This window comes from Lathamus discolor, chromosome 19 (assembly GCF_037157495.1).
Source record: "Lathamus discolor isolate bLatDis1 chromosome 19, bLatDis1.hap1, whole genome shotgun sequence".
In the NCBI taxonomy this organism is placed as follows: domain Eukaryota; kingdom Metazoa; phylum Chordata; class Aves; order Psittaciformes; family Psittacidae; genus Lathamus; species Lathamus discolor.
Genome location: NC_088902.1, coordinates 4,929,935 through 4,956,275, shown reverse-complemented (window position 1 = coordinate 4,956,275; position 26,341 = coordinate 4,929,935). Strand labels below are relative to the sequence as shown.

At 55.9% G+C, this 26,341-nt stretch overlaps 2 protein-coding genes across 6 annotated transcripts; both read right to left on the bottom strand.

Moving 5' to 3' along the window:
* Window positions 1-3,249: 3,249 nt before the first annotated feature.
* On the bottom strand, window positions 3,250-13,704 carry LAD1 (ladinin 1). Of its 4 annotated transcripts, XM_065698549.1 has the most exons (10): window positions 13,250-13,704; window positions 10,206-10,346; window positions 8,645-9,143; window positions 8,090-8,233; window positions 7,333-7,382; window positions 6,440-6,512; window positions 5,938-6,069; window positions 5,514-5,603; window positions 4,638-4,715; window positions 3,250-4,272 (listed from the first exon to the last, which is right to left on the bottom strand). In XM_065698549.1, the coding sequence occupies exons 1-10, from the start codon at window positions 13,285-13,287 to the stop codon at window positions 4,264-4,266; spliced, it is 1,254 nt and encodes a 417-aa protein (XP_065554621.1). In that variant the 5' UTR covers window positions 13,288-13,704; the 3' UTR covers window positions 3,250-4,263. The 4 variants fall into 4 exon arrangements, with proteins under 4 accessions (XP_065554621.1, XP_065554619.1, XP_065554620.1 ...); XM_065698547.1 differs by lacking the exons at window positions 10,206-10,346; window positions 13,250-13,704 and adding an exon at window positions 9,843-10,060; XM_065698548.1 differs by lacking the exons at window positions 10,206-10,346; window positions 13,250-13,704 and adding an exon at window positions 9,843-10,060 and having other exon boundaries at window positions 8,090-8,230.
* A 6,254-nt stretch (window positions 13,705-19,958) lies between these two features.
* TNNI1 (troponin I1, slow skeletal type) lies at window positions 19,959-24,883 on the bottom strand. 2 transcript variants are annotated; one of them, XM_065698162.1, is made up of 7 exons: window positions 24,863-24,883; window positions 23,713-23,754; window positions 22,972-23,103; window positions 22,795-22,884; window positions 22,172-22,348; window positions 21,073-21,183; window positions 19,959-20,323 (listed from the first exon to the last, which is right to left on the bottom strand). In XM_065698162.1, exons 3-6 carry the CDS (start codon window positions 23,095-23,097, stop codon window positions 21,076-21,078), a joined length of 501 nt encoding a protein of 166 aa, XP_065554234.1. In that variant the 5' UTR covers window positions 23,098-23,103; window positions 23,713-23,754; window positions 24,863-24,883; the 3' UTR covers window positions 19,959-20,323; window positions 21,073-21,075. The 2 variants fall into 2 exon arrangements, with proteins under 2 accessions (XP_065554234.1, XP_065554235.1); XM_065698163.1 differs by lacking the exon at window positions 24,863-24,883.
* Between the last annotated feature and the right edge of the window lie 1,458 nt (window positions 24,884-26,341).

The window sequence follows — 26,341 nt, the reverse complement described above, 5'->3', positions numbered from 1 at the left end:
GGGGCATCCCTCGTCCCAGCTTTGCCTCAAAGTCCTTTCCTGACCGTGGGGGAGATGCACGGTCTGTCCTTGGAGTGCCCAGGGGACACCGGGCACAGAGCACAGACTGATTGCCAGGACATGCAGGTCTGTCGTGGCATTTAAACGTAAGGGAAGGATTCGGATCTACTTTTTCTGCTGATGGATGAGGAGTCGGAGCTGTGTTTGGACTAATCCCTGTAACCATGTACCGCAGATATTGAGCCCCTTCGCTCCAGGGTGCACTTCATGGCCCAGCAGCCCTCACCAGCAAAAGTTGCCCTCAGATTTAGGCCTTGGGGAATGATGCTCTGGATGTGGCAGCAAAAACCCCATCAGCTTTTCCCAGCTCTCTCTCACTGATTCAGGTTGCAGCATTTCCAGTGTCAGGACTGTCCCTTGCTATGTGCATGCTGGTACAGCCCCCAGCATAAGACTCCCCACTGCTGGGGGTCTCAGCAGTGGTGCAGATGGGCATGGGGTGAGGAGATTTTATGCTGGAGGCAAATGGCATCTCTAAGCAAGACGGTGACCCTGTGGGGAAGTGGGAATAAGGAGAAAGAGAAGCTGCTTAAAAACGCATCACTTACTGGTCCTGTTCTTCGATGACCTCCTCAGAGTCTGACATGCCTGGTTATCTGGCAGAATTCAAGGCAGATTGGAAAAGGAGAGAGTTAGGAGTGGAGATAAGGACAAGCACAGCCTGTCCTCCAGCACCTGGGACACAGGCACAGAGATGCTGCGCCTCGCCAAAGCACTGGGAGCCCTGAGCTGTCCCCAGCTCTGACAGCATTATCTCAACAGAGATAAGGTTCCCCCTCCCCTCCTCTCCCAGGATCACTGCTCGCCCCAAATAGCAGGCAGGAGATTAGACACAGCCTCATGCAACACTGATAACTGCTGTCAGGAGCCATGTCCAGCTGCCTCGGGGTGCTGTGTTTGCTCAGGGCACAGGAAAAGAGCCCAATTACAACGCTCAGCTCGTCTGGCTTCGTGACTATTCTTAGCCCGGTTGGGACACAGACACTTCGCAGGGACATCCCGTTATCTCACATTTACAGCCCTGCACAAGCCAGAGCACAAGAGCTCGATGACACTTCACAGCCCAGCCCTCCAAGGGCAGAGTGTGCCCTGGAAAGGGATGATCTGGGCTCGGCCGGGCTGTTTCTCTCCTGGTCCTGAGACGGAGCTCAGCTCAAAGGGGTAATTCACAACCTGCTTCAGCAATAGGGGCAGTAACTGCAGGAATGGCCGTGCTCATGCCCAGTCGTGATCAGGAGGATGCCCCTCATTGTCCCACCTCATCTAGCTTCTACTCAGCGCTCCGCCACGACGTCTACACAGACCAATGCCATGATCAGCCCCAGCCCTGTGCATCCCAGAGCAGTGCTGGGCATCCCGCAGCAGCGCTGGGCATCCCAGAGCAGCACTGAGCATCCCAGAGCAGCGCTGGGCACCAACCCAGGCCCCTGCACAGCCCGTCCATCGCTCAAGCTTGTGCCAGACCTCAGCCCAGCCGCGATGCAGCTCTAGAAATAACTCCCATGTGCCAAAGCACCTGTTCCCAGAGCAGCGCCGCTTCCCTTCTCCTGCTGGGAACAACTGGTCCTGCTGCATCTGTCGAGCATTTATAACCCGGGATGGGTAGGACCGGCTGCGGGGTCGCCTGGTCGAGATGCTGAATCCAGGACTGGAATCCACAAGCATGGGAAAGCCGCGTTGCAGGAGGGGTGCCTCCGCATACCCGGGGGTGGTCAGATCTCACTTCTGAGCAATGACTCAGAAGGTGCTTTTTGGAGACAAATGAAGTCAGAACTCAGCCCCGTCTGCCCCAGCTCCATCGCCTGCTTCTGCCATCCTTGGTCCTGCTGATGGGTCTGGGGCTTGGCCCTAAGAACCCCTTTCAGCACCATCCCCTCAACTCCTCTCCTCCTCAAACATCAGTTCCTGGCCCTACTTGTCCCCCAGGCTCAGCATGGTCCTGCTATCCTGAGCTTGGCCAAATAATTCATGTGGCCTCTGAGCTGCCAGGGCTTCTCACGACACCAGAGCAGACGCCATCCCAGCCATGACAGTGCAAATGTGCATTTGCAAAAGCTTATTTCTACATCTCCATTCACCTCCTCCCTCATGTATCGCTGAATCCCACAGAGAATTTGCTGAGGAATAGCAAAAAACCTTAAAGGGTACACAAAGAAGGTGTCTCTAGGAAATACGTCTCCATCCTCTGCACAGAAACAGGTAAACCTTCCCAGAGAAGCTGTGGAATCTTTTCCTAGCATTTACTCCAGTGCGGCTCACATCTCTGCTCCCTTCCTGCTTAGTAGGGTCAGACCATACACAGGAGCATCCCAGTCTAACCCACCTTATGGGCTGCCAGTGAGCCATGGCCAGGCTGGCCCAGCTCTCACATGGGCACCACATCCCTCCTGTCCCCCCCAGAGACACAGTTAACAGGGATCTGTGAGATCCCCTGGAACCAGAGCAGCCAAAATCCTTCTCGAGCCACCTGGGGTGGTTTAAAGGGCATTGGGCAAGTTGCAAATACAACGCCCTGGAGAAGGTCCGGATGCTTGATCCATGGGAATGCCTTCATGGCAAAAATACCTCCTGGCTGGGGAGGACCATTACCCGTGAGCCAAACCACTCCTGCCCTTCCACTGAGCATCCTATGCCCCACGCAGGCAACCTCCCCACACCCCCCACACCCCCCCCAGCCTTACCTCTGCCGTGGGGCGCCAGTGAGATCCCAGGGAGCTGGCGGGCGTCTGGGAAATGCTCTTTGGGGGCAGGAGGCTTTAAGGGGGCTCCAGCGCCCACCCCGGGGCGGGCAGCGCCGGCAGGAATGTGCCCGGCGCCCAGGGAGGAATGCAACACTTGTGAGCTGCTATTTCAGCCCCGGCCCCCTCTGCCGCTCCCCTTTCCCCCCCAGGAGCCCATATAAGCCCAAGCTATTGTGTGGCCTCAGAGATTTGCTATTTTAAACCCTGAGGACCGAGATACGCGAGTGCCCGGGGGGCTGACACAAGCCAGGCAGCTGTCACGTTCTGATAAGGCAGCGAGTGCAGGACCGGACCCTCCATCGCAGCCCCCAGCCCTGCACTGAGCCCAAGATGCTGTAAGAGAAGAGGCTCAGGCTGGTTTTACCATGTGTGCCTCGGGTCTTTGCCTTCTTTCAGAAGAGAAGCAAAACTGTTCCCGTCCCATCCCAGAAGCAGGTGACCAGGAGCATCTTAGAAAGGGCAACTTTTATTAGGAAAACAAAAAAGGCACAGAGAGAACCAAGTCCTTTCCAAAGCCCAGCAAGCAAGATGAGGTCTAGGGGCAGCAATAAAGGCCCACACCACATTTGGGTACCGCAACGGTTGCTCAACACACAGCCCTTGCCCACTGAATGGCCCCAGCACAAGGAGTTCAGCATCATTTTATGGGCCAGCACCCTAAAGCCATCCTGATTACCCTGCATCCCTGCTGGGTGGGCTCAGCAGGCCAAGTGGTGCAGGACACAGCTCACAACAGCCGCAGGCAATGGGCTCAGGAAGAAGGGCAAGAGGGAAATAGGGTTTGGGGAGGGGGCTCAGCACAGGGTATTCAGCTCCATGCAACCCCCAAAATAGGACCATGAGACACCCACCCTTCCCATGTATTTAAATGAAAGGGGTCACTGCACCGGTGGCATCGGGCCCACCCTTCTTCCACAAAGCATCACTTGATGCACGTGCGACGTTGCAAGCTTGGGTCACTCCAGCAGTGACAGCCTGGGGAAGGGTTGACACCTGCCTGCCCCACATCACCCCACACAAGCCAGGCAGCAGGGATGGGCATGGTCCATGGATGCGCAGTTGAAACCCCCTTGCCTAGGCAGCTTCTTGCCCCACTGACATCATTCAGCTGCAAGGGTGATGCAGAGGTTGATCCCCTTTGCAAGCACAGTTATGGGGCACAGGCAGAGGTTAGGAGCAAAACACCAGAACACTGAGGGAAAACAAGGCAAGAATCTGTCTCCAGCATCTGCAAGGAGTTTCCAGGCCTGGGCACTCCAGGAGAGGCAGCAAGTGAGGACTGGGTATGCAGGGATGAGCTTCCAGCCTTCTTCCTTCCTCAAGCAGAGGACCCCCGCGATGTGGGATGCCCTACATGTGGCATGGGGAACACTCATGGCAGTGGGCTGCTGGGCAGGGCTGGGCTTTGATCCTCAGAGCAAAACAGTTTTTCCCAGATCATTTGCTATTATTGCAACTGATATTATTGCAACTGGAAAAGAAAGTGAGAAACAGTGAGGCCAGGCCTGGGGCTGCAAACCCCCAAAGGCAGCTACTGCGACCAGGACCATACTTGTGCCAAGAAGGGAACGGGGCAGGCAGGCATCCCCTAGATCCCACCGCATGCCACTTTTCCCTTCTTCTCCCAGACCAGACTCCTTCTCACCATTAGAGCTGCCTCCAGCCGTCCCCTCCTGCCAACTCCCCCAAGCCATGGGGTCCTGGATGCCCCGCACAACCAACCCATCCCTCATAGCCTGGGTTTCTCACATCTGCCCTATGGGCGATGTGCCCGTGGTGCCGGCTCTGCCCCTGGCTCAGAGGATGCACCCCCTTTCAAAGCAGCTCCGTGTCTACCTTGGTGTCTGCAGAGGTGTCTCCAGGCTGCTTTACCCAGACGTCACGGTTGGGCAGGCTGTTTATTTTCCTGATGTCCTGCAAACAGAGGTGGCGCAGGAAGGTTTTCCCTGTGCATCCCACATTGCCTCGGCCTGATTTGAGCCAGCCCTTGAAGCACACAAGCCCCAGGTAAAACCAGACACCTTTGAGACCCTGCCCCGGGCAGCCCCTCCAAACCAAGCACAGCTCCAGCCTGCAGAGGTGGCGGCCCTGGGTGTTCTGACAGGAAAAGCTGCTGAAGGAGCTGCAGGCTTTGATCCAGGAGTGACCCGGGAGCAAACCCTCCCCTGGCAGACCCGAGCCAGCGCAGACACGTCTGGGCAGCTCTAATCTCTGCAGCTCACTGCTGCGGGTGCCCAGGCTTGTCTGCCCCGGCTGCAGGCCTGGGCTGGAGCTGCCCCTCCTGGGCCTGTACCCAGGAAGCTTCAGGAGACTCTGCTGTGTTATTGCTGCAGATGGTGGTACCCCCCCAGGGACTCGCTGAACATCTCCTTTCCAAGCACAGGAAACTACCCTGAAGCCAAAGGGTTTCCTGTCCATCTCCCTAGAGCACCCACAGTGGCAAAGTGATGACCCGAGTCCCCTTTAAAGGGGGACTTTGCCCCCACAGCTACAAGACACCCTACTCTGGGGGGGGGCTGGGATACATGCAGGGATGCAGATCACTCCAGACCCCACATGCAGCAGGACCTCTCAGTGCACACACGGATCTCTAAACCCCACAGAGCCCCAGTTCATCAACCCATAAGCTCCATCACCCCAGATGCAGGGACATGTCCTGCCAGGCTGCCTGGGCTCTGGGCTCTTGCCCGAGGTGTCGGCACAAGCCGGTACCTTGCTCTTCTCCTCCTTGGCAGGCTCCTGAGCTCGGCTGATCCACAGGTTAATGCGGGATGTCACTGACCCCGGCATCCTCAGGCTGTCCTGTGGCACAGGGAAGGACACCAGGGTTACAGCACCAGCTCCCTCATGGCACAAACGTCACTGGGCACAGTCCCCAGGGCACAGGGAGACTGAGCGACCCTGCGGCGGGCAGCGATCAGCGCCCACCTTGGCTCCATCCCAGCTCCTCCAACCCCAGCGCATCGGCGCAGACCCGCACAGCCCCACAGCACCCTCTGGGTGGCAGCCGGGGCCCGAGCGCAGCCCTGCCCCTCTCAACAAGCACCGCGCTCCCGTCCCGCTGCGGAGGGGAAGATGCGCCCGAGAAGCCGGTGCCGGCCCCAGCGCACGGCGCTGCCGGCGGCTCCTGCGTTACCTTCCTGGCAGCGAGCGGCTCAGCCTTGCCCGGAGCGCTCGCCTCGAAGAAGTTGCGCTTGCTCGCCACCCCGTCCGAGGACAGCAGGAGGCTCTTCTGAACGGGCAGGGATGATTTCACCGCCTCCGAGCGCTGCGAGGGGACAGCGGGGTCAGCGGGGGGCACGGCCGCACCACGCTTGGTAAAGAGCAAAGTCCTGCTTCTGGGTCGCATCCCGAGCCCATTGGGGGCTGCTCCCTCCATGCCCATCCAAGCTCACGGGCTTGCCCCAGTGCTCCCCGCAGCAGGACCCTGCAGTATCCCCATGACCCTCTCTAACGGGGATCCACTCCCAGCTCCTAAAGTCCTGAGGCTCAGCCCTTTTTCTGCCTGGGGCCATCTTCTTTAACCCCATTAGTGTGTGTCTGATGCAGCTCAGTCCCACTCTCTCTTCCCCATTCAGCTCCAGGCCATGCCTCTTCCTTTCCCCACACATCCCTTCCATGCCAAGGGATTTCAGCACCTGCACTGCCGAGTTGTACTTTTCCAGCTTCTCCCCGATGCTGGTGCTGCTCCCCGGGATCCTCATACTTGCGCTGGTGAAGAAGAGGGAAAAGAATTGGATGTAGCCCCCTCAGGATCACCTGGGACTCAGCCCATGGTTCCTGGAGACTCCACTTAGCAGGAGAAGACCGTTTGACTCAGGCCCTCCTCCTGCATCCATCTGCCAAGTGAATGGCAGCTCATGCCCTGCTGATGACCAAGCTCTCTGGGTCTCACCATCTTACTGGGACCACTCTGTACATTGAAAAACAGCTCTGAGCTCCTCAGTTTACCCTGTCTTCACCACTGCCGGGTCTGAACTGCATCTTCACCAGTAGCAGGATGAGTATGCCTGCAGTATGAACAGTTACAAGCCCAAGTGCTCTAAAACCCCACTCCCCTACCCTGCGTTCAGAGGTGGGACGGCATCCCATTGACTCCCTGCATTCACACCTGATCCTTTGCTCCTCAAGAGTTTTTAAGCCACCTGCCCGAAGCTTGCCATAGAGCTGTGGCCACCAAAGCCAAATCAGGGTGCCCATGGACCTGTACAGCTGGTTTTGATATATCCAAGGATGGGACCCTGTTGTGGTGCTGCACCACTCCACACTTAACCACCCCTGTGCAGAGAGAAGCACCTATGAGAAACCACCTGAACCAAGAAGCAGCAAGGGGTAGCTGGGGGGGGGTCTTGTACACGTACAAGCTGTACATTGGACATGAGCCAGGCTCCCTGGGGACCAGCATCCAGCAGACGTGTACCACGGTACTCGCTACCTGGTACCAGGTCCCATCACCTCCTCCTCCCTTGGAACACCAAGGGAGACAATTCCTGCTCAGCAAGACCCAAGTAACATGAAGAAAGGTGCTGACCTCCTCGTGAGAGGGCTTTGGCTTTCTTCTTTCTGTTTTCTTGAGATCACCTGGAAGGCACAAGGAGAGGAGATACTGGAGCCATCTCTGGTTAAGAGATAAGAGAAGCTGCCACAGGCTCATCTCCCCCTTCTACAAGAAGGCTCCATTTTCACCCACACCAGAGCTGATGTCACATCCCAAAGCCCTCCAGCCTAAAGACACTTCATAGTGCTAACATCCCCAATAAAGCAGCATGAAACTCAACTAAGCCAGCAAGTCAGCACTGATTCACAGCAGGGAGGATCTCAACAGCTCTTGGTTTTCCCAACCTCTTTATTCCAGAAGTCTTTTGGGGCAGGCTAGAATGTGAGATATTCCCAGGGATGTAACAAGGGACAAGAAAGAGGATGGATTTCATTTTTACCCTCTCAGAGAAGACCAATGATGCCAGAGGGGGAATGGTCATTCCTGGGACTCTTGGGGAAATCTGAGGACAATGAGCTCCCCGTTTTCTCATCACTTCCCACAAGTTCCCATGCCAGCACAAAGCATATGAATATGGGCTTGGTCATCAGCGCAGGCCTTCGGTCAGACACAGTGAGTGAAAATGGAGGCAAACTGAAGCAGAACTGCAACACCCAGATCGAGGGTGGATTTTAAATGCACTTTTGGGAACAGGCTCTGCCAACATAACCCGGAGACCAAAGCAACCCTTCCTTCCCCCATCCTCCACTGCCTAAACAGGGATCTTCCCCCCATTTGCTTAAGCTCTTACCCGAAAGGAGACAGTTCTTGGGCTGGTTCGTCTGATGGAGCTGCTGTAGGTGACCTGAGTTGGAAAAGTATCCAACTTCTCTGCAGGTTCCTCTGGGGGGGCAGACGGCTGTACTGCCTCCTTTGGGGGATCCCCGGATGGCTGCTGAGGGAAAAGCAGGCACCTGATGCATCCCTGCAGTGAGCACTGAGGTGCAGGGAGCAGAGCAGCCAGGGTGGGAGCTGCTTTGGAGGCAGGATTTGAGGTTGAGGTCCTCCAGGCCGTGGCTGTCTCATTTGGACAGGCAAAGCCTTAAAGACCTCTTCAATGAGACCGCGATGGCAATCAGTAGGGGCTTGCTGGAGAAGGGGATCAGAATAGCACATGCAAGGGAGGGAAAGGGGTGGTGGGACCCTGCCCGCCACCTCATGGTTCGCAGCTTTCAGAAGAACCTTCCCCAAACGCCCATGGTCCCGTTTCCCTCCTGGTGCTCTGGGGCTCTCCCTCTCTCTGCCGTCCTCCCAGCACCCAGGGCCTCACACCCCAGGGGTTGGTGCCTTCTCCATCCCTGCTCACCTGCTGCTCCAGGGATGAGGTTGCCACCGAGGACGTCTTCTCCGCGCTGCGGCTCCCTTGCCTGGTCAGGATCTTGACCTCGCGGAGCCGGCAGCCCCCCAGCTCCGTCAGGGCCCGTGGCTCCTGCACCTCCTTTCTCTGCTCCCCCCGAGGAGTCCCCACACCTTGTCCCTCCTTGTCCTGGAGCCGTGCCCTCACCACCACCTTCCTCTCCAAGGCCGGCTGCCGGTGTCGGTCTCCTGGTGGGTCCCCTCTGCCCTTGGCCACATCCCGATCCCGCTGTCCAGCCTGGATGCTCTCCCGCCCTGTGTGTGGCTGTGTCCCTGTCTCCGCACGGCTCGCTCCCACCCCTGCATCCTGCTGCTCCTTCTCCTGCCTCAGTTTCCCAGAGACTGCCATCGGGGACCTCGTCCGTCTCCCTTCTTGAGCCTTCAGCACTACCGAGAGCTTGTGCTCTTCCCCATCCTCTGTAGACGCAGGCTTCACCAGGGACTGAGGTCTGGAGATGGAGACAAAACGGGGAGCAAACCTCAGCACCCCAGGACCAGAAGGCTGGGTTTATGCTGCAGGTGAAAGGCTTTGGGGGGGTGTGTGTAAAGCTCCCACCAACATCCTGGAGTCATCCCTGCAGGGCAGGACTTGCAGCCATGCTCTTCACTGCCACCCCCGCTATAGGCTCTCTGAGGACAAGTTTGGATTAAAAGTCTTCCTTTCCTTTTTGTAGCAGAGATTAAGCACTTCTACAGCCTCATCCCAGGACATCAGCACCCACAAGGATATTTGCCTTCCTCCTGAATTGCAATCACATGGGCAGCCTGTGCTAACACTAGGGAAAGGGAACTTTACTATCTATCTTGTTCATATTAGTCCTGTCCAGCCCCTATTCAACCCATATCCAACCCAAGCACCCTAACTCCACCCCACCTGAACCACAGAGGAGAACACCTCTAGAGCATGGATCCCACTGTGCACAAACCCCATCTAAACACTGGACATCTCCAGGATCAATTTAGAGATGGGGTCTGGTTGTGAAAGGGCAGCCTGACCTCAGAGCACCTTCAAAACCCAGCTCCCTGCAGCAAGGGACTTTGGGAACACCACCGGAGCACCCTTGGGTTGCCTCCCCATTCCAGCAAAGGCTACACAGCATCCCTGCAAGGACCAGAGGAGGAGGATAGGCTCCGCAGGCTGAGCTCACCTGCCCTGCAGAGGTGGGTGCCTGTCTGCTCTTACCTGCTCAAGATCCCACAAGAGCACAGCCAGCACCCACCCAAGCTCAACCTCAGCACCATCCTGGAACACCAGCTCCCTGTACCATGGGACGTGTTGAAGCTCCTGATTAAGGCCACCAAAGATGTATCCCCCTCCTTGTACTCCCCCTGTGAAGCTCATCCTTCTGCCTAAAAACCCATTGAACTCCTCCCCCAGCTCAGCCCACTCTTATCCAACTGATCGTCCCACCAATTGCAGCAGCTTTGGCTCAGGACTGATTAAAACAAGGCAGCGAGCTGCAAGCCATCAGCATCATGATGAAGACTGATGCCAGCAGGACCCCACACACCTGCTGGAAGCTGGGCTGGTGCCTTTCACAAGGCTGGGGGGTTCTTCATCTGTCGATGTGGAGGACAACAGGTTCCGGTGCCTTCGCCGGCGCTCCCTTTGCTGCTCTTCTTCATCCTCCAGGGTCCGCTGCCTGGCCAGGCTGTTTGGGATGAAGCATAAGGATATGGTGGTGCTCTGTCCCACATGGGCAGCCTGCAGCCTCGGTGCCAGACAAGAAAGGAGACTGAAACACGCTTGGGAAGGGCTGAGGGGCTGATGGAGGTCGCCTTCCCCAGCTGCTCACAGGGCTGGAGGAGAGGGATGCCAACACGAGCCTGGTGTCATAAAGCGCTCTCGCTTCCCCCAGCTGATGCAGGCATTTCCCAACACAAGCACTTGACAGCTCCTCATTTCTGCTGTTAGAGGGATCACTCATTTAAAAGGAATCCCTACATTAAGCAAACCTTCGCAGGCAAGGATATTTAACACGTAACTCGGCAAGACCAGGACCCTAGAGCCACTGCATAGATCTCACCCACATTACCTGGAAGGGAAACCACTGGTGGCAAAAGATTTTAGCCCCAGCGTGATTTGTGGTGATGGCATTTTCATTTTTATTGAGCAAAAAGCCTCAGATGCAAAAGCTGCTGACAAGCTCTGCCTGGAACTGCGCTGGAAAATGCCTTTGTTGGCTGCTTTGAGCTTTCCATAGTGGTGTTCATCACCTACAATCCCCAGGCCAAAGCACACAGGGGTCCCAGCGGAGCTCCTCGCATCGTGCCCAGCCTGTCAGGGCAGAGCACAGGCTCCATCCCCTCGCAGCATCCCTGCTCTGGAGCTGGCACTGCAGCCTCACGCAGACACAGGGCTTACTCTGAACTTGTCTTTTAAGAACATGAAAGCCAGAGCAGGTCCGGGCCTGCGGTGTCGCTCACGTTGTTTGGGCCACGGCGACCCGCGGCGTGGCTGCCGAGTTACTGTGTAATGGAAGCTGGGTCATAAATTAAACCACATTCCCCCCCCCCCCCCACCGCGAGTGTTTGCAGCTTCTTGTGCTTCCTGGTCAGGGGGGCAGGGGAGTGGCAGGGGCAGCAGAGCAGAACCGAGAGCCAAGAAGGGACCGGTCCTGGCTGGGAGCACGGCGCTGGTCTGGGGACGCTGCAATGTCAGGGAGAATGTGCTGCTTTTCCCTCCGCTGCCTCCATCCTCAGCACCCCTTGCACCCCCAAGCAGCCTTCACACCCCAACAGCCATCGGATCCTCTGCTGGGGGGTTCTTACTGGTCCCTGATGCTGTGCTTGGCGTCAGACGCATGGAAGAGGCTGGGACCCGCACTGAGCATCCCCAGCTTGCTCTCACCCCATCAGGGGTCACCATGTCCTTACAGCTCTACTCACCTCCATGGGCCTGACCCTGTAAATATTTGTGCTCAGCTCAGCCGCCCTGGGAAGGCAGCACAGATTTATCTGCATGGCACAGTGTGGACTCCCAGTGCAGCAATCATAGAACCATGGAATCGTTTGGGTTGGAAGGGATCTTAAAGCTCATCCATTTCCAGCCCCCTGCCATGGGCAGGGACACCTTCCATCAGATCAGGCTGCTCCAAGCCCCGTCCAAACTGGTCTCAGACACTTCACACATTCCCACCAGGCAAGGTTAACACGTGTGTGGGGACTTACACAGGGACCTTGGCTACGGGGCTCTTGTCCCTGGAGCAGTGACAGCAAGGGGTGCTAACCCCGGTTTACATCCACGTGACAGCCAGTTACCTCTTTGCTTTCACATGCACAGGCTCCTTCAGAATGAAAATGAGATTTCCCTGCCTTGAGTTTGCTTGGCTCCTTGTGAGCTGCACGTAACCTGGCATTACCAACATGCAGTTTCTCGTTTCTTGCCATTACACAATCTGCCCATTAGGCTATGGATTTGCTTTGCCAACCTCCCCGTCCTCTTTTCAAAGAGGGATTTATTCTTCACCCTCTTTGCTTTTTTAAACTCATAGAGATGAATGAAAACGGACTGGTGAGTCTCCCCTGCTTTGTCCTCTCCTGCCCTGTTAATCATTATTGCTGCCATAGCTGACATTCATGCTGTTTCGGTGAATGCTGTCTCATCTAATGAGAGAGGAGAAACTGCCTGCCTGGGTTGTGAAACAACCTGGGTGCAGGACCCCGCTGGGCCTGTGTTCAGGCAGATCTGTGGCTCAGAGGAGGTGCATCTGGATGGGGCTGGGATGTCCTCTGGATCCATCCCATCCATGACGGAGGACGGGTGTGAGCTGGCAGCCTCTGAGCAATGGGTCTCAGTTCCCTTTTCCAGGCTGGCCGTTGTGGGTGCCTTTATCCAAAGTACTGGGGTTTGCAATTAAGTCTTGGAATCACATCCACTTAAACTGGGATTTCTGCTCTTTTGAGTCACCACCTCCCTGCCTGTGCAGGTTCTTGCCCTGGGGTCTACAGGAGGTGGGGAGCGATCCCCACATCACCCAGGCTTCATGGGAGCCCCTGTTTCACGCCATGATGCCCCAGAGCCTCTCCCGACCCAGCTCCCATCGTAGCCAAGATCCATTGGACTGAGCAAGCGGCAGCGCCGCGGGGTTGTGGGGCTCATCCAGCGCCTGCAGATGAATCAGGGTTTGCTCAGCACCGCGCAGGCAGAGCCGGGACACACACCCAGGGGCTGTGTGGGTATGGGATGAGTGAAAACCCCACAGCCGGCTGCGGGGCAAGTCTGGAGGCACAGCCCAGCCAGCCTGCGCCCCAAAGAAAGTCAAACCAGACCAAAAACACATCCAACGCGGGGCAGGGATGCATTTCCAGAGCCGTTTTCCTACGCAGAGCTCAGCTTCCCCAGAAAACAAGAATGCTTCTGATCTTGCTCACCCACAAGAAATTCCAGCGGTGCCAAGCTCTGGATGGGGCTGGCACCACCTCTGCAATCAAAACCCTTCTGCCAGCTCTTCCTGTCCTCCCCAAGACCCCTTGGCCAAGGCTCATTGTGCCAGCAGCCCACCCTCACCCCCTCCCTCTATCCAAGGGTTAAGCACTAAGCCCCAGCACCTACCTGGAGAGATCGGACCAGTTCCTTCTGCTCAAAGACATTCCTGCTTCCCGTGAGTGTCACAGAGCCCCACAAACTCGTGCAGGCATCAAGGCCAAGGGGCTGCGGGACCGCAGGGGGATGTGCGCTGCTCCGAGCCTCTGCTCCCCGGGCAGGGAAGGAGCTCGCTGCAAGGTTATTTCCCTGTGCACCTTTACCCTGCGTGCGGCCCGTTTACCACCGCGCTGCATCACATGGTGCCTTATCTACCTTGACAGGGGCAAGGCTGTAATTTGTCTATTAGCGGCGCCGGGCGAAAGCCGCCCTGCCCAGCAGTGACCCCAAGTGCGGCTCACTCCCCGCTGCCGGCTGTGCCAGGGCTCCAGCGGGGACCCGAGCTCCGGGCTCGATCCATCCAGGTCTCCCAGGGTTTCGGAGGCAACTCCCTGCGGAGAACCTGTTTTACCAGCCGCTCTCCGCCAGTCAACAACTCCAGCACCCGTGGAGGAGGTGAATTACCTTGGGCTGAGTGGGAGGAGGCTGGCTCCCAGGGATCCAAAACAGTCATTAAAACACCTCCACCTGGGTGCAGTCCAGCCCTTTCCAAAGAGCATGGGGGGGTGTTCTGTCCCTTTCAGCCTTCTCTGGACACCTTGGATTGAGCTGTCACAGCTTCCCTGTCCTGTCCATGGGCTTTACTGCAGTAGAGAGCACTCATGAAGTGCTAGGTAAGTGTCTGAAGCATAGGGAGGGATCCAATCTTTGGGTGCTGAAGCCCTGTGCCAGAGGGGAGCTGTTCGCTCAGGCTCACCCCATGCCTGGGCCCAATCCATCACCCCCCTGGGCTGGTCCCAAGACTCTGTCCTCCCCATGCTCGCACAGGGCAATGCTCTCTTTCAAAGGGCCGGTGTGAAGGCAATGGGGGGACTGTCTTTGCTTTATCAGGGTGAGAAAGGCACCCAGGACAGCAGAGCCAGGTCCAAGCCTGGTTTTCACCTGGGCCCAGCCCAGAGACCTGGTGCTCCCATTGTTGGTGTCAGCTTGGCAACCACAGTAGATGCCTGCAGAAGAAGTCATCCAGGACCCCTTGAGAACTAATTCAGTCTCTGATCCCGATGAGATCCATCCATCCACCACCCAAAAACACTGCTTGTAGGGCTGGGCTTGCCACGCTCGCCTCCAACCCACAGGGGTGTGCTGGGGCCATGAGTAATCAAAGGAACTATTATAATCAAAGGTTCCTGGTTAAAATCCCATTTCTAAGAGATAGCCCTGTCAAGCGAACGTGTGCTCTGAGCAGGGCTTGGTCTCTGTTGCTCTTTCTTCCTGCTGTAACCCGTTGTCTTTCACCTCAGCGAGCTGTGGCATAAGGAAAGGAAAGTGCTTCAATAACTTTGTGAGCGTCCTGCTAATTGCAGACAAGCCACACAGGGCAGTTCAGCACGAGCAAGTCACTATAGAGCCATAAACCTTTCTGATTAATGCACAGGGGAGCACTTCACTTGCAAAACTCATTGCCAAAGGACATCACTGAAGCGCAGGACTTAATGGGATTTTAAAAAGGACTAGAGTGAACCTAGTGAGAGAACACCCCCAGCTTGGATCCACACGGCAAAGGGGTATAAATCCTTACAGTCTGTGATGCCTCTTAAGATGAAGACATTCCAGGCAGGCATTTAGAGGCTGGGGATTAGCAGAGGATGATACCCCTTACAGTCCTTTGGTCTTTATTTTCAGCTCAGAGACTTTTGAGCTCAACGTGGTTTCCTCTTTATTGAAGAGCCCTCAGTGGGTTTCTTCTCCATGGGTTTGCCCGGTTTCCCTCAAACACAGGAAAACTGTTGGTATAAAAAGCATCCTTCAGCATCCTCCCTCTTCCCTCCCCTTCTTTAGCTTGGATGGGATCCTGCTGAGCACTTTGGCAGCACAAAACATTGTTCTCTCATGGTTGAGACTTTCTCTGCCATGGAGCATTCAGGTCATGTTTTCCCTGATGTTCTTCATGTTTGTTCATGTTCTCCATATTCCCAACCAGGCAACAGCCAGCCCAGAGCCTATATATGCTGTATATATATATATATATATATATCCATCATCATATGAAGCCACACTGGATTTTTCCCTATATACTCCTCCAAATATCCCTTGCCATTTTATCCCCAAACCTCAAGTCCTGCAAGATCTTTCTGAACATCTGCATCATCAGTCTTCACCTCTGCTATGCCAAATACACAAGAATTATCAGCAGTTTGTTATCTCGCTATCATTTCCTATCTGCTAATTGATTTACCTCTGCTTGGACTTTCCCTCTTAACAATGGATGACCTAAAGGTCTTTCCTTCTGGAAATCCAGGAAAACTCTTACCTACAAGGTCGCCCTTATCTACAAGCTCTCGGGGAACACCAAATGCTGAGACAGGACTTCCCTTTACAAAAGCTAATATGGCCACCCTGAGCTCATCACCAAAGCCAGACCAAACTGCAGGTCCACAAAGGTGAAGGTGAAGTAAGGCAGAGGCATGAATCCATGCACGAAAGGGATGTCCAGGGGAACGAGTCTGGCATTTATCCGGATGTGCTGTACGCAACCGGCTGTCGTATCTGCTGTCCCAGATCTACGACCAGGAGAGGAAAGTTATGTGCTCTTGGCCAAGGGAGTTGTGCAACAGGACTCTACTGCGTGCAGGCAAGGCTCTAGTGTAAACCCTCCCTTCTCTCTAGGTACCTGCTTTGCCCTGGGATAGTTTTCCAGCTGCTTCATAGGATGGCTCTGCCAGAATAACTGCATCTGCCTGAGGAGCTCAGGGAGGACAGAACTTCACAGAACCCCAGCCTGGTTTGGGTTGAAGGGACCTTAAAGCTCCTCCAGCTCCAACCCCTGCCACGGGCAGGGACCCCTTCCACTGGAGCAGCTTGCTCCAAGCCCCTGTGTCCAACCTGGCCTTGAGCACTGCCAGGGATGGGGCAGCCACAGCTTCTCTGGGCACCCTGTGCCAGCGCCTCAGCACCCTCCCAGGGAACAGCTTCTGCCTCAGAGCTCATCTCAGTCTCCCCTCTGGCAGGTTAAAGCTGCTGATCTGCATAATCTGATACAGATCAGCAGAAGACACACATTAATGCTCACTAAGGGGCTAGACCAGTATCAGCAAGGGTTTGCTGGGTTTTTTCCCTTGGGATCAGTGTCCTATCTCTCATCCTGATGCAGAGCCTGTTTCTTTAGCTATAGGGCAGTGGAGAGCTTCCAATTTCCACAGCTGTGCTCTCATTAGGGCATTCCTCAACCTCACCCCAGGGCCCACCGGTGAACCCTCCACCTCCACCCTTTGGCCCATGCTGGTCCCTCAGCATCAGCCACTGCTCCACTCCTCCTTCGGCTCCACAGGCTCACACTGCTGGTGGTGGAGCGGAGTCAGCAGCAGCATCTGCCCAGGCTTCCCCACTGGGCTGTGCCATGGGGCTCCATGGCCTGGAAAAGGCTTTTTCACCCTTCCTCAGCTGCCATCTCATCACTGCAGTGATGCAACAGCTCACACAGGTCCCATCAGTGAATGCTTTAATGCTGCACATGGAGGTCTCCCTTCATCCCCACACTGGTGCTTTGAAGGTGCCGGGATGGTCCAGGGCTCTCCTTCCCAAGCTGCAATTCCTTCAGCTTTGGGGAAGACGTGTGTGATGCACTAGAAACTGGTAGTACAGAGATACATCTGCTGTGAAAGTGGCTGAAATTGGTGCCTGTTTGCTCAGAAACTGAACAAAACCCAACCACAGGCTTTTCTGTAGGACAGGAACAGCCCTCCTTCAGCCTGCCTTGCACCCAGCTAGCAGAGGGCTTTTCTTCATTTATAATTCAACTTTCTTTAGATGAAAAGAAATATTTCAGACAAATCTTGGTTCAGAAATGCCACCATTGTGTCCCACAGATGCTATAATGTCCTTCAGGTTGCCATTCTCCTCTGCAGGTTGGTCTGCTTATTAGATGCCATTTCCCGTGGTACCCCCGGTCTAATAATGAAGAGCCATGGACATGCCCTAAAAGTGGTGTCTATGCAAACTTTCCCGGTCGTGGATAGGCTACGTGTGGCACTGTCAGCAGTGGACTGCATCCCTCATAGTGCATGGAATTAGTTGCCATTAATGAGAACTCCCCTCTGATGATGTGAGCAGGGAGGGAGAGGGCTCAGGCCACAGCAAGGGAAGATGGACAAGGAGGATGTACCAAGCACTTTGCTCCATCCCTGCCCCATTCCTCCTGCAGGACCTGGAAGGCTGCAGGAGGTGAAAATAGGGGTGAAGAAACCCCTTTCTTCCCATGTTATACTGCAGGGGACACACAGGACGTGCCGTGGTGACTCACAGGGTGATGGGTGGTTATGCTATAACCCTGCTGATGTGGTGCTGTCACCTCCTGCTCAGTCGCAGCGGGGGTTTGATCCTGCACCAGCAGCACTGCAGAGGCCATGGGGGGCAATGGGAGGTAATGTTTAACCTCTGCCACCAGGGCCTGCAGCCTGGCATTAACCCCGTGCAGGGCAGTGTCCTTCCTCCCTTTGCAGGTCCAGCCACCAGCTGAGCTGCAGATGTGCTCAGGGGAATACGTGGGCACAGTTCAGATGTCTCTGGGCAGGACCAGTGAGCAAGGAGTTTGCTGAGCATCCCAGGCAAGGAAGGGACCATTTAACAACCAGCTGGGAGGGATGTTTTTGAAAGGTCACATCAGACCAAGCCCTTTCCATCTCCCTCATTGCAGTTTTACCAGCAGAACCTTTCCAGTAGCAAATCACTGCACTGACCGATGCTGGGGGTTGCTCTACTGTCCAATTGAATGTGCGATGTCTGCAAATACAAGCTTCCAGTGCTGCCCTTTTTGCTTTGCTTTGTTTAGTCTTGCTTTGGGGGCTCTTGGGTAAGGACAGGGCTCTGCTCGGTTCAAGGACTGACTCATGCAGTTTTTCTACAAATAAGTCCCATTTCATTAACAGCATTAACAACATTAACTCCAGCATCGGCTTCTCTCCCTAAGAAGAGCTCTGTGAGTCCCCTGTTTGGGATGAATTGTCAATAACATGGATTGCTGTAGGGTTCCCTTCTAATTCAGAGAAAAGAAATCAAGATTACGGTCACCTAGGAGGGAAGCTGCAGGGGAAGCCAGGCACAACCTAGGATGAAAGGCTCAACCTGCCCTGCTTACCAAGGGGGGGCCTGGGGTCATGGCTGTCCCAGAGCCACAGAAGCAGCTGCAGAGCAGAGGTGGAAGGGAAGACTTGGCTCCCAGTGCCCTGATCCAACCAGGAGAGCCACATGCTCAGAGCAGACACCTGCATTTCCCCTCGAGATCCAATGCCTGTAAAGAGATGGGGTTTTCCATGTTCATAATAAATCTGCAATCCATCAAACTTAGCTTCCCCGTGACCAATCAATGTGGTTTTCCAGGACATGGTGACTGGCCACCATCGTACTTTGACAAAGCAGGAGAGCCTCCAGAGTGAAGAGTTGTGGCGTTGGGATCTTCTGTCGTCCTCCTCAGTGTAAAACACAAGGCAGCCATGCAAAGTCATCTATAACCTCGTGGGTGCGTGTGGACCCTGCTGAGCACACCCCGGCTGGCTCTTAGGTGGCTGCAGGGCCATGCTGGTGAGCCCTGAGGTCCTGCTCTGTAGCAGTTTCGGGTGCCTTAGTGCCCAGGACCCAATGATGAGCTGGGCACGGGCACCGACCAGAACCTGGTCCCACAGCACCCATATTGCCTTTCATCTCACACCCATCCCTCCCCACCCCACAAATGCCACTCTCTTTTTTCTTTAATTACTAAATTAGCATAATTGCACCAAGCTCAGAGCAGCTCCTCTCGACCCGGACTTGGCTTTGCCATCGTCTGCTGCTGTTCCAGCTCTGAAGAAGGCTTTGTTTCCATGAAACCTCTCTTGCGTTTTCCAGCTATACCAGTCGGTCAGGTAACAGTTATTGCCTCTCCCTACACATCTTTCTTCCTCTGCCAGGACTGCTGCTGAGTGTGTGAGTTCCCTCTGGGGAATAGCGCGCACGGTGAGATCCCAGGACGCTGCCTCGGCACGGCTCCTGCTCGTGGGGCTGAGATGGCAGCAGAACCCGCGGTGCTGGGGCAGGCTGGGCCATGGCAGCACCCTGGGACCCCACCACGCATCATCTCCAATCCCCTCCGAGAGCAGCCACTTGGGTTGGCCAAGACAGAGGCTTGCTGTGCCTGCGGGGAGCCCGTCCCAGGGTGTGCAGGGTGAGGACAAGCGGTCAGTGAGTCCCTGCGCTGTGCTGGGATGTGGCTGCTCCCTCCAGTTGAGCTTGGAAAGGAGAAAATGGGTGGAAAAGGCTCTGTCTGCCGTGCAACAGTCACGTGGGGGGTGGTGATTGTGGCCCCGCTTAATAGGATGCTGATGGGGATAAAGGGTCAGGTGGAAAGACAAAGTCTGAGCATCTGTGCTTGCTAAGGGAGGTAATGTGTGTTTTCCAGCTGACTCCCCTCTAATCCGACCCTAATTTTGGGAAGAGTTTTCCTTAAATTCTCTGTAAAGGAGCTGCTGGATATTGTGGCAGCCCCAGTGCTAATGACCATGCAGGAAGTATTCCCATAAATCACCCAAGACCTGGCACAGGGGCATTCCAGCGGGCAGGAAAGGACCAGGGTATCTTCCCCACCAGGCTGTGGACCAGCTCCTGCCCCTGCTCAACGCTTCCACAGTGACAAGTTCACGCGATGCTCTGCCTGGGAAACCATCCTTTAATACACATGCAGCCATGGGGGTACATCTCAGGCTGCACCACCGGAGGATGGGGGTTTGGGAGGAGCAGCAGCCACCTCCAGGGCCTCTGTGCAGCGGTGGAAGGGGAGGGATGGCCACTGCCCCCTTGGAGAAAGCATGGCCCATGGGGGTGATAGCGGGGGACCGCTGTGCCAAGGCAGTGAGGGAGCAGGGCTGATGGCAGAGCTGAGAGGAAGAAGCTCAGATCTCCTTTCCATGCAGTCGTTCGTGCGTTGCAGCTCAGTGTAAGGGCGTAAAGAGCAGGGGGGCAGCAGGGGAAAGGCTGGCAGCAGCAGGGGTGGGGAGGCTCTTCTTCCCGATGCTCCTGTGGAAAAGAAACAGAGCAGAGCAGTGGGACCAAAGGAGGAGATCTCAGGCTGCTGAAAGCAGCTGCAGTTGGTGTCGGTGATGGCCAGGCTGTGCAGCAGCAGCGTGGTACGGGCAGCAGATGCTGGAGAGCTGGGGAGGACAAGCTGGGAGAGGAGAGCTGCTGGCAGTGCTCTGAGGGCTGGAGGACTACAGAGCCAGGCTGAGATTTTGGGTTGTTCAGCCTGGGGAAGAGAAGGCTCCTGAAGGGGAGACCTTAGAGCAGCTCCAGTGCCTAAAGGGGCTGCAGGGAACCTGGAGAGGGGCTTGGGACAAGGGCCTGTAGGGACAGGCCAAGGGGAATGGCTTGAACCTGCCCGAGGGGAGACTGAGCTGAGCTCTTAGGCAGAAGCTCTTCCCTGTGAGGGTGCTGAGGCGCTGGCACAGGGTGCCCAGAGAAGCTGTGGCTGCCCCATCCCTGGCAGTGCTCAAGGCCAGGTTGGACACAGGGGCTTGGAGCAAGCTGCTCCAGTGGAAGGGGTCCCTGCCCGTGGCAGGGGCTGGAGCTGGAGGAGCTTTAAGGTCCCTTCAACCCAAACCATTCCATGATTCTATGGCAGGTACCCATCCCAGGAATAGGGTGTGAATGGGGCCTGTGCTGCCTTTTCTGAGTGGTGGTGGTTTCTGTGTGTGTTTGGTCACAGTCACAGACCAGGGGTGCTGCAGGGAGCACAGGGCATCGCAGGGGAAGGAGAACCAGTGCCCTACCTCTCACTGGCCCGTGGGGGACTTGGCAGCATCGAACATCTTCTTCCGTCCCTCCATCCCCGACATGGCCTCCACGTTCTTGCGCCAGTCGCCCACTTCCACAGGGCGCTCCTGCAGAGACAGGGGTGGCAGTGGCCATGGATGGGGTGTCCAGCAGCCCCACACTCTCCCACCCCACCGCACAGAGCCCTCGGCCCCAGGCAGCATAGGGAATGTCGCTGCCCTGTTGCAAACACCCTCTCCATCAGTCCCAGCTCTGCCACGTGTTCTCTGGGAACATGCCCAAGTGCCTGCTCTGCCAACCCACAAGCATCCATAGATTACAAACCGTGCCCCAAAATCATCTCACGACATCTAAACTAAGCTCAGATCTATTCACCGCCTGGCACTGAGGGCTGTGAACACCGTTCTCTATGCAAAGAGCTGAGATGTGCTACACAAGAACAGGAAAAGTCAGGAAAATCAGTTGAAAATGGAGATTTCATCTGATCCACTGAGCTGGGACCAGACCTTTGCAGTGAGGCCCTAGGAAAGGGACACAGCTCTTGCCATTGGGTGCCTGCACACCCCAGGCAGGTTTGGGCATTGTTCTCTGTCTCTGCTAGAGACCTCCCTGTCTCCCATCTCTGCAAAGCTGGTGTGATGTGAGCCATACATCTCAAGCCAAATGCGCTTGCTGGGCTGGCTCTGCCTTATCTAATCTGGGTTTGGGAATTTCCAGAGCGTTTTCTGGGCATGATTGTACTGAACAGGAGCTCTCCTGGTTCCCTACAAGACCAAAGACCAAACTCTCTGCAAGTGCAGCTCAAAAGACATGCCAAGGGGGCCCCAACTGAAAGACCTCACATGCTCTGGGAGGGAAGAGCAACACGGACACAGACCTAAATCTCACTTGATATCATCCACCAGGTACCTGGCACAACCAAACTGCTCCCATGTGGTCCTGCAATGTCCTGCAAGGAGCCCATCTTCACAAGGACTGCCCTGTGCTATTTCTGAGGTTACAAAGGATGAACAACCACCCATGAAGGGCCTTGGAGAAGGGCAAGAGCATCCCTAGGAGATGCCTCCATCTCTGGCCTCCGGAAGAGTCACCCACCTTCTCCGTGTCCTCCTTCTTGACAGACTTCAGGTTGGCTCTCAGGTCCATGGACACCTTGTGCTTGGAGCCCAGCAGAGCCCTCAGCATGGCATCGGCAGAGACACGGACGCGGCGCAGCGGGGGCCGCTTGAACTTCCCTCGGAGGTCGAGCACTTTGATTTTCAGGTCTTTAATCTGCACGTTGGAGGAAGGAGCAGGAGCCGGAGGTCACCGCGCCGCTGCCTCGCGTGAAGGAGCCCCCGCTGACACGGAGGGCTCTGAGCCTCTCCTGCAGCCCTGAGGACCACCCTCAGCACCGCACTGTGCACCTGAGCACAGAGCTGCTGTCACTGCCTGCTCCCAGCCTGCTCAGAGGGCAGGCGTCCCATGGCAAGAAGCTCTCAGACCCACGAGGGGTGACCAGGAGAGGAGGAGGTTGCCTGTGGACCCAGTGAACAGCTGGAATGCCCTGGGGCCGGGATGAACCTTTGGGCACAGCGATGTCTTGCAGAGCAAATACCAACCCTTAGATAACCCTGGTGCGCACCCCACACCCAAGCTCAACCAAACCCATGACAGACTCCAAGCTGCCATCTGGATGGGAGTTAACATAGGAGCAAACTGCCCATCCTGCCTCCTACCTCCCGAGTGTTATGGTTGCATTTCGCTTCGATGTCGTATCTCTCTTCATCCACGATTTCAACCTTCTCATGCAGCTCCCTGCACAGGTCCTGGGGGACAAGCGCAAGAGGAGAGCAGTGAGCGATGCCCCTCCATGCCCCCAGGGACCTCGCTCCACCCTCGGACCTGAGAAATACCTGGAGCTGGCTCAAGGAAAGCCCACTGGTGCGCAGCGGTGTGATCCGCTCGGACAGGTACCTCTCCTTCTCTGCCTGCTTGTCCACAATCTCCTGATCCCACTCCTCCTTCGCTTTTGCCAGCATCAAGCTCTACAAGCACAAGTAAATGGCACAAGTGTGAACAGACGGGCTCCTCTGTTCCCCCTGAGCATCCTCACGTATCGCCTGGGACAGGCCTGTCTGCCTCCAAACCCCATCCCTGCTGGAGCTGTCCTCCCCAGATCCCTGTGCTGCTGCAGCACACATCAAACAACCCCTGCACCTTTCGTGTGGTGGCCCTGAAGGTGCATGGCCGCAGGCACCATGGGGTGGTGGTCCCGATGGATGCTGATGTCAGCACTTTCTCTGCATGGGTTTGCTCTGCTGGGGCACTAAATGGTTCTCCCAAGCCACAACGCGAGGAGCTCCCAAGCTGATGCTGCAGAGCTGCTGGTGCACAAACACGAGGTCTGTGGCTTTAGAGCTGAAGGCGTCAGAGTCTCTCCCCACCTCAGCAAAGGGGAGGTTTGTTTAGTGCATGGACCACAAAGCCCACATGAGTGAGGATTTGGGGAAAGACAAGAGGTGGGACTGGGAGCTGCTCCCCAAGGGCCATTCTTCTGCTGCTCCTCATGGCTGTCCCCCCGACCACGCACCCAACCCCAGCTCCTTTTCCCCAGCAAGTTAAACCCCAGGGAGTTTCCAAGCCTCAGGACTCACCTTCAACAAGAGCTTGCGCGAGGCTGTGATCTTGGATTTTCTCTAGGGGAAAGGGGAGGGGAAAAAAGAGCAACAAACTTTGAAAACAAGCTCACAGCAAACGCAGAGCAGCATCGGGGTCGCTCCCGAAAGGAGAAGCACTTACCTCCCTGCAGGCAGGCGTGCGTTCAGGGAGGAGCAATAAGGAACAAGAGAAGAGAACAGGGCATCAGTGAGTAAGAGTCAGAAAGAGGGGATAGAGAATCACAGAATCCCAGCCCCGTTTGTGTTGGAAGGGACTTTAAAGCTCATCCAGTTCCAAGCCCCTGCTCAGGGCCACTGCTCAGGAAGCCAAAATGCCATTCAAACGTGGCCGCTGTGCCCATTGTGCCAGCCTCAGCAGTTCAGGCCACGACACCCTCATTCACAAGGTCCCCATGGAGCTGGGGCTGGCACATAGGATAGAAGCATAGGATCATAGAATAGTTTGTGTTGGAAAGGGCCTCAAGATCATCCAGTTCCAACCCCCCTGCCACAGGCAGGGACACCTCACACTAAACCATCCCACCCAAGGCTCTGTCCAACCTGACCTTGAACACTGCCAGGGATGGAGCACTCACAACCTCCCTGGGCAACCCATACCAGTGCCTCAGCACCCTCACAGGAAAGAACTTCTGCCTTATATCCAATCTAAACTTCCCCTGTTTCAGTTTGAACCCATTACCCCTTGTCCTATCACTTCAGTCCCTGATGAAGAGTCCCTCCCCAGCATCCCTATAGGCCCCCTTCAGATACTTGGATCCCGCTCAGGTTTGCAGGGCTGGGGCATCTCCGTGTCATTGCTCAGTGGAAGCTCTGCAGGGAGGTTTCTCCCTTCTGTTCACCCAGGGGAATAGGTTCTACCTGCACGATGTGCTGCTACAAAGAGCCTCACGGCAGAGCGGGTGGTGCCCACCCCGGATCCCTATGTTGGGTTCTATAAAAGCTTGGGATTGGACATTGAAATCACTACTGAATTTGGTTTAAAGATAGTTTTTGCAATGGGAATGGCACAGAGGTCGAGCACGGGCTGGGCTTCCCACTGAACCCTTCCAAAGGCGCTCAGCCGGGACAAGCAGCCTGTGGCCAGACCAGGATTTGATGGAATCCAAGGGGAATTCATGCTACTTACGGCTCTGGCATTGCGGACTCGAGCTGTTCACCTGCAGGGAAAAGCAGAACGTACCAAAAAAGGGGAAGAAGCTGAAACAAAGGAGCGAATCCTGAATCCACCCAAGCGCAGAGCGCGGTGGCAGCGCCATCTCCTGAGGTCCGGTGCTGCCCCGCGCTGTCAGCGGAGGGAAGCGACTCCATCCCGCTGGGAAGCACCAAGACAGCCGCCTTGCTCTGGGGCAAGCCCATCGCGGGCAAGCCCCAGCCTGCCTCCGGCCGGCCCTGCAGCACGCGGTCTCTGCTCCTTAGGGGTTTTCCCAAGCACGGAACTGCTCCCGCATGGACTCCATCACCCCCACCCCGGCTCAGGGCGAGGGGATGGAGGCGAGCGAGGATGGAAAGAGCAGGAGAAATGGGGGTCCCTGCACTATGTGAGCTTGGAGCATCCCATCCCGCAGCTCCCCTTTGGCAACCGCAAGGGCGCTGGGGCCAAAATCCATCTCAGGAGTGACAGAGCAAAGGGCAAAGCGTCACAGGGAAGCGGCTGAGCGGATCCCTTCGGCAGCTGCGGCTCATGGTTTAAATGTCCTGGGTAATCCTGTGCCCTGGCAGCTGCTTCCAACTGCACTGCTTCCCAGCACTGCATCCGGCATTCCCAACTGCACTGCTTCCCAGCACTGCATCCGGCATTCCCAACTGCACTGCTTCACAGCATTCCTAACTGCTCTGCTTCCCAGCACTGCATCCAGCATTCCCAACTGCACTGCTTCCCAAAATTCCCAACAGCACTGCTTCCCAGCACTGCATCCAGCATTCCCATCCAGCATTCCCAACAGCACTGCTTCCCAGTGCTGCATCCAGCATTCCAACTGCACTGCTTCCCAGCATTCCCAACAGTACTGCTTCCCAGCACTGCATCCAGCATTCCAACTGCACTGCTTCCCAGCATTCCCAACAGCACTGCTTCCCAGCACTGCATCCAGCATTCCAACTGCACTGCTTCCCAACATTCCCAACTGCTCTGCTTCTCAGCACTTCATCCAGCATTCCCAACTGCACTGCTTCCCAGCATTCCCAACAGCACTGCTTCCCAGCACTGCATCCAGCATTCCCATCCAGCATTCCAACTTCACTGCTTCACAGCATTCCCAAGAGCACTGCTTCCCAGCACTGCATCCAGCATTCCCAACAGCACTGCTTCCCAGCACTGCATCCAGCATTCCCATCCAGCATTCCCAACTGCACTGCTTCCCAGCAGTGCCTCAAGCACTTCCCTCCCATGCCAAGAATCCAAGGCACTGTGTAAGCCTAAGTAATAGAAAAGTGTTGGGGGGGAAAGCCCAGCAATTCAACCTTTTCCTCTTTCCAACCCGGAGAAACGAACTGATCCCGCACTTCAGACAGAAACAGCATTTTCCAGTGGTGGATTTAGTCCTTTTCCTTGGATTTTTTTGCTTTAATCTCTTTGCATCCCCCTCAATTTGGAACCCCAAAGATT

Bases quoted from the DNA above. Each gene is read 5' to 3' on its own strand.
- LAD1 (XM_065698547.1), bottom strand. From the start codon at position 10,036: ATGAGCTTCACAGGGGGAGTACAAGGAGGGGGATACATCTTTGGTGGC. The intron at 9,144-9,842 runs GTGAGCTCAGCC...CTCCATCTCCAG, and splicing joins CACCCACCTCTGCAGGGCAG to ACCTCAGTCCCTGGTGAAGC. The intron at 8,234-8,644 runs GTGAGCAGGGAT...CTTTTCCCTCAG, and splicing joins CCTCATCCCTGGAGCAGCAG to CAGCCATCCGGGGATCCCCC.
- TNNI1 (XM_065698162.1), bottom strand. From the start codon at position 23,097: ATGCTGGCAAAAGCGAAGGAGGAGTGGGATCAGGAGATTGTGGACAAG. The intron at 22,885-22,971 runs GTATTTCTCAGG...CTTGTCCCCCAG, and splicing joins TTTCCTTGAGCCAGCTCCAG to GACCTGTGCAGGGAGCTGCA. The intron at 21,184-22,171 runs GTGGGTGACTCT...CTGTCTCTGCAG, and splicing joins AGAAGGAGGACACGGAGAAG to GAGCGCCCTGTGGAAGTGGG.